Below are 12,080 nucleotides of genomic sequence, written 5' to 3' on the forward strand. Positions count from 1 at the left end.
CACCCACCCCTCCACCCACCAGGCAGATGCGCCCAATGCGGGAATAGACCCCAGGGCTCAGCGGGGCATCGGCCGACTTCTCTCGGAAGAAGAAGTAGAGCTTGTCGTCGTTCCTCTCGCTGCTGTCGGGGATGAGCTGGGCACGGACGAAGGCCGGGTCTGGAATGGCACAGCATGGCACCCTCAGCCTGGAAACACCCCCGCCCCCTGCCACAGCGGGATGCTGAGCCCCCCCTTTTCCTCCAGAATCACTCCACTCCTGGAAAAGCACTGCCATGGTCATAAGGCAAGAGCTGGATCTGGACAAGAGCTCCAGAGGTGGGCTGAGGAGCCGGGTCTCTCTGGTGATTATTGGTGCTCTGGGAGAGGCTGGGAGCATCCCTGAGGTCCCTGGGAACATCCCTGAGGTCCACAGGGTGGAGTGCTCTAGTGGCTCCATAAGCAGGGCTGTGGGAACTGGTCTTTTCCCCCCGGGGAGGAACCACACAGCCTGGAAGCTTCTCAGGAAGCTTCTCCCTGCCATCCATCAGCCGGTGCCCAGCCTGCGCTGACAGCTCCCCCTCTTCAGGTTACCGCCCTGCCGGCTCCCCGGCCTGGCAGGATCAGCCCATCTGCTCTGCTCTGTTTACTCAGCTGCTGCCCCACAGGCAGGGGTGCTCCGGGGGGGCAGGATGAGCGCTCGGGGTCACTGATTGCAGGCGACATGGTTGACATCTCAGCCCTGCAGAAACCCATGCACAGACTCCGGCAGAGCCCATCCCATCCCTCACCGGCTGGCTGCTCCCACCACCCTGCAAAGTTCCCAGCATGTCTGTCACCATGCTCCACACAGCTATCCCTCTGCTCCTCTGCCTAGATTTCCATCCATCCATCCATCCATCCATCCATCCATCCATCCATCCCCCATCCATCCATCCATCCACCCACCCATCCATCATACACAGATCCATTCATTCATCCACTCATCCATCCATTATCTGCCTATCCATCATATGCCCATCCATCATCTGTCTACCCATCTGTCCGCCCACCTATCCATCCCACACCTCCACCCATTCATCCCACACCTCCACCCATCCATCCCACACCTCCACTCATCCATCCCACACCACCACTCATCCACCTGCCCATGCTGGCTACTGTCTCTGTCCTAGGAGAAGGATGCAGTACGACATGACAAGTCTCATCTCTAGGGCCAGAGTCATGGGGTCACCAGGTAACCTCGGCCAATGACGCCCAAACTCACCGTTGAGCCAGCGTGAGTTGTACTGGTCTGTCCTCATGGCTGTCTGCTTGCCCATGGTGCGGAAGATGGCTGCGTCCGTGCCCATGAAGTCAATGTAGACACCAGCATAGAGCTCTTCATCTGCAGAGGGCAGAGATTGGCTGGAGACCCCCACCTAGTCCCATCCACCCACCTTCTCCTGCTCTGCTGGGCTCCATCCAGCTCCAGCCCCAGCCATTAGCCACCAGGCAACAAAACCCCACTGCCTATGGCCATCCCAGAGAGCTCAGGTGGTTGGCACTGGTCTGTAACCAGGACTACCACCTCTGCTGGGCCAGGTGCCCAAGGACTGGGCATCCTGGGTGCCCAGCCATCTGCAGCTGGAGCAGGCAGGGGTGGGCAGGGGCAGGAACCCAACTTCTTAGGGATAGTTGGGCAATCTGGGAAGATGGTGGGAGCAGTTGTCCCACCTTGCCTGCATGTTCCTTCTGCTTGAGGCAGGCAGGGCTACTAGAGAGCTACAGGACTCACTTATTAACGCAGAGACGGTGTCTACTTTGGGGTCGTAGGAGCACTTCCCCTTGCCTGACTCCAGCTTGTCCGGCTCCAGGTAGAAGATATAATCCTGAAAAAGGAAGCAAACCAAGGAGCTGGTTAGACTTTCACCCCTCCCATCCCTGTGACACCTTCCAAAGCCCACCAGGAGAGGCAGCCTCCCCCAGGATGGAATCCAGCAGTGAGGACAGACGCAGATGGACCACACCAGGGGGTCTGCAGGTCTCCTGAGAAGCTGAAGCCCCCGTGAGCTCCTCTTCCGATGTTTCTGGGTGCTTCTCCGTGCCCTCCACTGCTTGGAGACTTGGCTGAGCCACCAGGCTGAAAGGGAACATCCATCCCGCAGGCCTGCTTCTGGGCAAGCAATCTCCCTCTGGCCACCTCTTCACTCCAGCTGCACCGCACACCACCACTTGGCCGGGTCCAGATCACGCAGCTCCAGCAGCTTCAGAAGGCAGGGTTCGGCCACTTGCACAGCTCAGCTGATGGACCCACCACGTTCTTCTTGCCAAGACCCATTTTCCAGCAGGCACCGCCAGGGTGACATCGCCATGAGATGCTGCACCCACTCTGGGGGACATGCCCCACGCCATTAGAAGCCTTCTCCACACTGTCTCCTTTGCCTTCCCCGTGGCCATACTCAGCACCGTCACACGTGCCCGGCCAGGGATGAGACCCACACGACCTCCAGAGACACGCACAAAATCCTCGGCCGGTGCCGAGTCTCTGTGGAGAAGCGAGGAGGGTCCTGGAAGAGCACCCAGCTCCAGGAAGGACAGGACGGGTGGGAGCCAGGATGCTCAGTGCCCACATCTCCCACCAGAGGGTGTCCTCACACCAGATCCTCCTGGAGAACCCTTAGCCAGAGATGGCCACACGCTTCTGCCCTCCCCACCGCAGCACCGTGCCGCCTGCACCACTGTCACCACTGTCACCACCACAAACTCCTCTGCTCAACGCCAGTGCCACTCCCGAACTGGGCAAACTGGCCACACCATCACCCTCCTGGCTGGGCAACCCACGGGTCGTCACGGTGCCACCACTGCCGTTTGGCTCATGTGTCTTGAACTGCATCGGAGCTGCCAGAAAGTGTGGGGTAGGGGGTGGTAGCCCCCAAGAAGCCCCTCCTCAGGGCACAAGGAGCCGCACCAGGGAGCTTCTCCCTGTGGATGCTGGGACCAGAACCGGTAGGGAAGGAGGAACTGGGGGGTCCCGACAGGGCTGGAATGGCAACAGTGCTTCCCCTCTGGAGAAGGTGGTAGCAGAAGCTGCCCGAAGCCAGTGAGATGCTCACAGCCAAGGATCACCCTCTGCCCTCCTACCACCCACCCTCAGAACAGGGAGACTGGAGGGGACAGAGGGATGGGCTGCCACAGGGTGTCCGCACCCCACACGCTCCCCAGCCCATGCACCAACCCACGTTAGTCCAGGGGGGAGAGGCTCGGGGGGTGACACTGTCAGGGCAGGCTGGATGCTGGGGTGACCCCAGAAGCCGGGGATGCCGTCGCCTTCCTCATCCCACTTGCCCACAGGGCAGGGTGAAGCAGTGGTTCAAGGATGCTTTTGTAGACCCTACCAAAACACCTCCTGCACATTGCCCTGGCATCCTCCCCTGAACTATCCGGAGCCCCATGGCTCTGCTGACACGTGGCCCTGCTTCCAATGGACACAGAAAGCCCAGAGCTGGGAAAAGCCGTCGGTGGGGCATGGGGAGCCACCATCCCTGACAGTGTCCCCCACGGGGGACCCCTGTGTGGCCTGGGAGAAAGGAGTTAGTGAAAGAAAGAGAGTAGAGGCACCAGGCCGGTGGCCGGAGGATGCTGTGCCGAGAAGGGGTGGGGAGATGGCGGGGATGCCCATGGCATGGGGCGCCCGGCTCAGGGGTTGGAAGCATGCCGGTGGGAAGGAGAAGGAGCCCGCGGCTCCGTCGTGGCCCGGGGGAAGAGGTGGGCACGGCTGCGGCGGGCTCCCAGACTGGTTCCCACCTTGCTCTGTGCTGGTCTTGGGCTGAGGGGGCTGTCGGTGGATCTGCTTTCCCGGCCTCCCGGCTGGCTCGGCGGAAACCCCTGGGGAGAAGGAGCAGGGCAGAGAGTTAGCACGGGCAGGGAGGAAGGACCCCCCCCCGGGGGAAGGGGCTGGTAGGGGGACCCCAAGAGCTGGGATGACGGGTGGCCATGGAGCAGCAGAGCCGCAGTCCCCCGGGTGGTGCCGGTGGGGGTCCATGGATGCTCTGGGCTGGAATGGCCTCCAGCAGGAGCTTCTCTGGGATGGATCCTGCCCTTTCCCTCAGAACCAGGATGCTCCAGCACGGGGCAGGAGAGCACGGAGAGGTGACTGCCCGCAGCTGGCCAGGTTGGGCTCATGCTCAAGGACACAACACTGGGACCTGCCACCAGTTGGCAGCACCCCATGGAGAGCAGTGACACCACAGGGGTCACCAGGACCCCCTGTCCCTACCACACCACTACTGACTCCACTGGAGAGGACACACGATGCTGTCCTCAATTGCACTGGCACCCCTGGTCCTCAAATGCTGCCACTGCCCAGTCCCGTTCCAATCCGGTCCAAATCCAGTCCCAGTCTGGTCCTGATCCAGAGTCCATGCCAGGTTCGGGGGGACACTGAAGCAGACCCCTGTCCTCCACGTCCAGCGCCGTGCTCCTCCCTGGGCTCAGGCTGGCGGTGCCCAGCTGACTCCGACCACAGGAGAAGACAACGCCTGGTACCTGCCACCCCGGCGCGGAGGGGACGGACACCTCACAGGGCTCAGGGCCCCCCGGGCTACCTGCCGTGACTGGCTCCCTCCCAGGGCTGTCCCAAAAGAACTCCTCTATCTGCCACGCATCCAGCCCGGTGGCACGCAGCTTCAGCGTGCCACCCTCTTGCTGCACATGGTGGTCCTCAGGGCTGGGTGACATCCATCCAGGGACATCTCCGGCATGGCCACGTGTGCCAGCACAGCCCTTGCCATGCTTCTCCCTGTGCAACAACCGGTGCTGACGTGGTGCTGGGCATCCTCCACATCCATGGCGAGGGGCTCAGTGGCCCAGCAGCAGGTGGGAAACTGGGGGGGTGGAGGTGGGCCACGTCCCTCTTCCCCATGGAGATCCAACGGCGGCTGCGGCCAGTGGGGTGGGAGGGCACGTTGCCTGGAAGTTGGCATCAGGGTGGAGAGAAGTCCTCGGTCTGCGGAGATGGCTCAGCCCCACTCGGTAGCACAGCACCGTTAGCCACGGTCACCCCTCATCCTGCTGCTGCCCCCCAACCCTCGTCCCCCCGACCCCCCAACCCTCCCAGCACCGGCCAGCAGAGCCAGGTCGTGCTGTGCCACCCTCCCGCACCCCACCGCAGTCCCATAGCGGCTGTGCCACCACCAGGTCAGCCCCACATCCCTCCCGCCCCTCACCTGGGCTTTGCGCCCGCGGTTGACGAAGGCGCAGATGGGGTTGTAGGCACCGGTGCCACACACGTAGAGGTGGGTCCGGTTCCAGGGCTGGATCAGGCGGATGAAGTTGCCACATTCCCCCTGGGAAGCAGAAGAGGGGGTGACGACGCCAGCAAGGGGACAGGGGCACCCCCTGGCATGGGGCAGGAGTTGGGGAAGGCAGAAAGTAGGCCAAGGAGCCAGGAAGGTGGAAGGCTGGCATGGGGCATGACATGGGGCCGTGGGGTGGGGTGGGGCCACAGGTTGGCATGGTCATGGGTGGCATGGGTCTTTTTAGTCTAGAGAAGAGAAGGCTGAGGGGGGATCTGATCAATGCTTATAAATACTTAAAGGGAGGGAGTCAGGAGGACAGGGCTGGTCTTTTCTCAATGGTGCCCAGTGACAGGACAAGAGGAAATGGGCACAAACTCGAGTATAAGAAGTTCCACCTAAACATGAGGAGGAACTTCTTTACTGTGAGAGTGGTAGAGCCCTGGAACAGGCTGCCCAGAGAGGTGGTGGAGTCTCCTTCTCGGGAGACATTCAAAAACCGCCTGGACAAGATCCTGTGCAACCTGCTCTAGGTAGACCCACTCCGGCGGGGGGGTTGGACTTGATGATCTCCAGAGGTCCCTTCCAACCCCATATGATTCTATGATTCTATGGGTCATGGGGTAGCATGAGTCTTGGGATGGCATGGAGCCATGTGTTAGCATGGGGTCTAGGTTACTATGGGTCATGGGTTGTCATGGAGCCATGGGCTGCCATTGGGCCATGGCTTGGTGTGGGTCACAGGATGGCATGGGTCACTGGTTAGCATGTGGCATGGGATGGCACAGGTCACGGGTTGGCATGGGCCTTTAGCTGGCATGCTGGAGAGCCCAGTCCTGGCTGGTAGGGGGATGCAGTGTAGGGACCCCAGCCTCCTGCTCACCCATGAAGCTCTCCAGGATCTGCATGGCTGGGACAGAAAGGGTGACAGGACACCGTGACACCTTGGAGTGTCACCCCATCCCAGCACGGCTGCAGATACTGCTGGGCTACAAGGGACCAGGTGGATGGTTTTTCCATGGTAGGACACGAGGACACAAATCCCCCTCCAGTGCTGGCTACCAGCCCCCTCAACGCTACCAGAAAGGAGTTCATGGTGACCACTCACATTGCTGTTCTTGCCCGACAGGATGCACTCCTCAATTCTCTGCTGGGATGCAGGCCAGTGGATCTGTGGAGACACCAGTCCAGGCGAGACCATGGTTTCCACCTGGCCCAACCTTTCCCGCACCAGCACCAGTGGTGCCCATCAAACTCCTCCCCCAGCATCCGAAATGCCTGCCCAGGTGCCCACTTGCCCCCCTTCCGCCCATGCCACCCTATGATGGCAGCTTACGATGAGGGGCTCGCGGTTGATGTCGTGGAGGTCCAGCGAGAGGACGTAGTCCTTGCTGCCCACGTACATGCGGTCGTGGTCCTCGTCTTTCAGCAGGATGCGGTAGTCGCTGGAGTTGAGGAGGAAGTTGAAGAAGTGTGCCGTGCCCGTGGCCTTCAGCTCTGCAGGGGCAAAGGGACACACATCAGCACCCTGGGGACTCCTGCCTTCCCCATTGCCACCCCTGCCCCTGAGTCCAAGCTTGGTCCCAGCTGGAGGATCTCCTGCAAGAGGAGGTGGGCACCTTCCAGGCCATGGTGCCGACCTCATCCTCCATGAGTGCCATGATGCTGTCACCTCTATGTGGGACGTGGGACAATGACAGAGATGCTCATGGCTCATTGGAACAACCAAGAGTGGCCAGGGGAAGGGGCAGCAGGGGAGCAGGGGAGGGGGAAGCAGGACCTGGGCTCAGGAGAACCAGCACCCCACCGAGATAGGGGAGGAAAGGGGTGGCTTCCTGGCACCCCATGCAAGAGCCCACAGCTCTGCAAACCTCCTGCATCACTCTGGCTCTGGTCCCCCTCCATCAGTGTCCCCATGTACCAGCCAGGGCACTGGCTTCTCGGATGGAGAAGCTGAGACCCCAAGAAACCAGTTCCCAGAGAGGGACTCCCCCACCCCATGCACCCCATCCCCCCTTGGGACGTTATTTTTAGCTCAAGTGTGGGAGCAATGAGTGAAAGAGGATAATGAGGGTCATGAATATTCACAAGTGCAATGAGGCAGCCAGATGGAAGGCAGAAGTGCTGCAGATGATGTGGGCCGGTGCCAAGGACCACGCGGCAGGGGCCAAGGCACGAGCGACACAGAGGAACCTATCCCAAGGGACATCAATCTGCCCTGGATGTCACCTCCTTTGGAAGTGCCAGCCCTTTGGAGGTGCCACGCCTTTGGATGCCACCAACAGCCATCAGATGCCACTCTCAGCCATCAGGAGCCACCCCCACAGGACATCATCTTCCTCAGACGCCACCCGCTTTGCAGATATCACCCCCTTTGGACAACATCTTCAGCCACTAGATGCCACCTCCATGGGATGACATCTGTCCCAGATGCCACCCCCTTTGGAGATGCCACTCCCTCTGGAGGTGCCACTCTCTCTGGAGATGCCATTCTCTTGGGATACCACTAAGAGCCATCGGATGCCACCTCCACGGGACACAATCTGCCCAGGATGCTACCCCCTTCAGAGGTGTCACCCCCTTTGGATGCCACCCCCAGCCATTGGATGCCACTTCCATGGGATTCATCTGCCCCAAATACCACCCCCTTTGGAGGTGCCACCCCTTTGAAGGTGTCACCCCCTTTGGATGCCATCTCCATGGGATGCCATCTGCCCCGCATGCCACTTCCTTTGGAAGGTGGGATCACCCACCTTCCCACCCAAAGGGTCCCTCCCTTTGGATGCCACCCCCATGGGACACTGGCCCCACGAGCATCCCCATCCCACAGTTTGTTCCTCCACACAGAGGCGTGCCTGGGTGCTGGAGCTCCCTTGGGGCTGGGAGTAGCCCCCTGGAGACCCCCCCTGTTGCCAGGCAGGAGCAGAGGACAGTCCCACAGGTCAATAGCGGGAAGGAGCACGCCGGCTTCCAGGCAGGGCCGGGCAGGGCTCCAGCGGCCAGCTGTTCCCAGCCGGGATGCCAAGTGCCTGCAGATCACCCTGACCTCCCTCCTCCAGCCCCACAGGGGGCTGGCAATGTCACGAGGGTGTCCCTAGAGTCCCTTCCTACCCTGGGCATCCCGGGGTCTGCCCTCTCTGGTGAGCAGAAGGGATAAGAAGGGGGCTGTGCCCTGCACCCTATGACCCTGGTGGCCTCAGGGACCCCCTGCTTGGCATCTCAGGGGTGGGATGGGGAGCTGGCAGGGGGTGAGAGCCTGTGGGGCATGGTGGGCACCCACTCTCCTGTTAGCTGGGGGGAAGAGGGGTCTCCATGGGAGCCCATGCCACGGTAGCACAGGGGTGTCCAGATGTAGCCAGATCCATGCTCACCCCTGTCACCAGCTCTGCCCCAGCCCCACAGCGGGGACACCCACCGCCCGCTCGGCACCGTTCAGCCACGGTGGTGAGGCCAGTACATGCCGGGCACCACGGGACAGAACGTACCCCCCCGCCCTGGGACACACTGCAGGAAACAGCGTCACGGGAGGTGACATCAACCTCCCCCCACATCGGGGGTCCACCCGCCCGGCGGGGCTGGACGGACAGGGCGAGCGTGGTGGGCAACTGGAGGGGCTGGCGGTTTGGGGGTGCCCCCCACCATGGCAGAGGTGTGTGGTACAGCGTGAAGGGTGGGGGGCTGCTCTCTCCCCCCCCATAGCACGCTCCTCCCACCGCCTCTCTCTCCCATCTGGGCTCCAGATGCTCTCTGCAGCCAGCTCTGGCTTGCCTGCCACCCGTGACGTCCCCTGCCTGTCCTGCCCTGTCCCCTGCCTGTCCTGCCCCGTCCCATGGCCTGTGCAGTGTGTGTGTGGGGTGTGTGTCCCACACCGTGTGTGCATACATGTGTGTGTGTGCATGGAGGCGAGTGCCCCATAGTGTGTGGGTGCCCCTGCATGGGTGCTCGTGACCCACACAGTGGGGTGGGGGCACAGGATGAAATTTATTGGGGATTCCCCCAGAGGGACGCTGCTGGTGTCGGTGGGAGCCGGGGCAGAGTGGCTCCGGGGTGACACAGGTGGAGGAGCAGGAGGGGTTGTCACCGGCGCTGGGGACCCACCGCTGGCACCAGCAGCCACCAGGTTTGGGGCAGAGACACCCCTGGTGCAGGCAGAGTGGGGGATGGCGGTTAAACCGGGTGGGGAGACCTCCTGTGGGGCAGCCCCACACCTGCCATCGCTGCCTGGTCCAGGGATGCCACGTCCAACCTCCACAGGGGACGCGGGTCCTCTCCTCACCCTCCCCTCCCAGCTAGGGCTGAGCCAGGGGACACCAGCGGCGGAGGGTCCTGTGCCAGCGACAGCCCCAAATATCCCACATCCACCAGGATGGACAACCCCAGGGGATGGGGCCAGTAGCACAAAGGGCCCAGGCCTCCCGCCGGGAGCCCCATTCAGCCCCCCCACGCCCCAGCGATCAGAGGGGCACCCCCAAAGCGGGGCGGTGACGGACCCGCTGCCCCGTGACGCCCTCTCCAAAGGGGACAGAGGGGCAGGCCAGCCCCCGCCCCAACCTCTGACCTCCCAAACCATCACCCCCTCCCACCCTCCCCGCCTAATCCCCCACCATCGTGCCCCCAAACCTGCCCCCGGCAGCCACGGGGCGTCCCCAGGGATGGAGCGGGGCTGGGTAGGGGGATGTGTCCCCCAGGACTGGAGAAGCCGGCTCGTTAGTGGATGCGCACTGATGAGCATATTCCCTCCTGCAGCCCCACCGCCAACCCTGGCACCGGCGGAGCTTCCCCGGCTGGCCGGGAGCCTAATCCCATTTTAATTGCCCGGCACCAGAGCCAGGAGCCGCCCGGCATCACAGCCTGGGGTGGCCTCCCTGGGGACAGTCCCCTCGCAGCATTCCACAGAGCCCCCCACCGAGTTTCTCCCCGGCATCGTTTGTTGGCCTTGGGCGTTGAGATTTAATTACCCTGCGCCCTCAAGCGATGCCAGCGGCCAAGCACCCGTCAGACCCTTGGCCGGCAACACAGGGCCACGCTCAGCTCTGCCTGTGATGGTGGCGAGTGGCACCACCCGATGACAAGCTCTGCAAAGCCAAATCCCCCTTGTGATGCCAAATTCGGGTTGAATTCGTGGCTCCAGCAGCTGCCCACATCTTCACCCTCTTTGGCTGCCACCACCGTCCCCATCAGCCAGGGATGAGTGGTCCCTATCCAGCATCACCCATCGACGCAGACACCAGCCTCGATCTCCAAAGCAAGGGTGAGATTTTGGGGGGGGAAACCCAAAAAATCAAGCATCCTGGGATGCTGCTCACCCCCACCCCCCAAATCCTCCCGACTCCCCCCAACATCACCTGGGTGCCATCAGAAAGAGTTAATGCCATTCGGACCCGAGCTGGTCACCTCCCCAGGTGCACCATGGCTGCACCCCCCCTGAAACCAATTACAGGCGCTCTCACCTAATTAGTTTCTAATTATGGGCTTGTAGCGCATTCAACATAATTAGTATGTAAATTACACGGCGTGTTTATATTCAATAACCGCTCTCCCCCCCCGGCTGGCAGCGGCAGCGCCTTTCGGGAGCCCTTTCTTTGCACGGGGAGAGGGGGGGGTGAATGAATTTTCTCCGAATGCCGATGGAGAAGCCCAGCCCTGATCCCAAGGGAGCCCGGCCCCAGCAGGGATAAATCCCAGCTCCATCCTGGAGCGTTTTATCCCCCCCCAAAATTTAAAGAGCGCCCCAGATTTTTGGGGATGCTCCTCCCTGATGGTTTTTTTGTTGTGGGGTTTTTTTTTGGTTTTTTTTTTTTCTCCCCTGCTGGCAATCCATGCGGGATGCAGGTTTCTGGGTACCCGGCGGAGGGGAGGGATGGGGAGTGATGCCGGGAGAGGGATGGGGGGTTGGCAGGGGGGGGCTGGATGCGTCCCCTCGCGCGTTTAAAGCATTTGTTGTTATTGGGGCTGATCAAAGCGCTGGGTGGGTCGCCCGATGAAAGCAGAATTGCTTATTTGTTTGAGCGTCACTCCGCTACCCCTTGATGGGTTATTTATGATGTAATTAAGCTAATTACATGTAATAAGAGAGTTTCCGTGGCCCCCAGCCAAGCTCTTTTCCCATTTAAACCGATTCACAGGTGGGAGGAAACCGAAGCTGCCCTTGCTGGGGCTCGGGAGATGAAATGGCTCCGCTCCTGCTCTTCCACCCCCCCCACCCCCCCGGCCACCCCCAAGAGCGTCACCCCGTGCCAGCACCCGCCACCCACTCCCCCAAACTGCCCCCCCAGGGAGGGGACAGGTGCCACGGCCACCCGGGTCAAATCCCTTGGGATAAAAGCAGGGCCGGGTGCTCCCCCCTCGGCCACCATCACCGCCCGGCCAGTTGGGAACAGGCCAAAAAAAAGGGGAAAAAAAAAAAAAAAAAAAGGGAAAAACCACATTTTTCCAGCCGAACCCGCTGATTCATCCCCCGGCGAGCATGCCCAAAGCACTCACGGGGGGGACATGTCCCAGCCAGCATCGCTGGCAGGGGGGACCCCGTCCCCACCGAGGATCACTCGGCAGCGGTCACCCCGGTCCCCAAGGGGAAGCGGGGCCAGGGGATGCTCCGGCAGCAGGAAAACCCTCTCGGGAAGGAGCCCGGCTTCGGAAAAAACACTTTTATCCCTGCAAAAGCGAAAGCAAAGGGCTGAGCTGAGGGGTCCCCACCTGTCACATTTGGAGTTGTGGGGGTTTTTTTAATATTTTTGACATTATTTTCAGCCCCCGAGGGCAGGGCAAGGCACTGGGCGGGCAGGCAGCCGCTTTCCCAGGCCGTTTGCTCTGCTCCAAAAAGGC

The 12,080-nt window shown here is 61.6% G+C and overlaps 1 protein-coding gene across 2 annotated transcripts in view; it reads right to left on the bottom strand.

Annotated features, from left to right (window-relative positions):
* Positions 1-12,080, bottom strand: part of LOC106898285 (semaphorin-3F-like) — a 23,570-nt gene that overhangs the window by 4,998 nt on the left and 6,492 nt on the right. The window contains exons 3-9 of one of the 2 annotated variants that reach the window (XM_014959439.1): positions 6,592-6,752; positions 6,364-6,426; positions 5,187-5,306; positions 3,766-3,846; positions 1,757-1,850; positions 1,247-1,366; positions 20-159 (exon numbers count right to left, since the gene is read on the bottom strand). In XM_014959439.1, coding sequence (XP_014814925.1) covers positions 20-159; positions 1,247-1,366; positions 1,757-1,850; positions 3,766-3,846; positions 5,187-5,306; positions 6,364-6,426; positions 6,592-6,752 — 779 coding nt within the window. The remainder of the gene's footprint in view (positions 1-19; positions 160-1,246; positions 1,367-1,756; positions 1,851-3,765; positions 3,847-5,186; positions 5,307-6,363; positions 6,427-6,591; positions 6,753-12,080) is intronic. The other variant, XM_014959440.1, reaches the window with a different exon arrangement.

Source organism: Calidris pugnax, unplaced genomic scaffold (assembly GCF_001431845.1).
Source record: "Calidris pugnax isolate Ruff unplaced genomic scaffold, ASM143184v1 scaffold407, whole genome shotgun sequence".
NCBI lineage: Eukaryota > Metazoa > Chordata > Aves > Charadriiformes > Scolopacidae > Calidris > Calidris pugnax.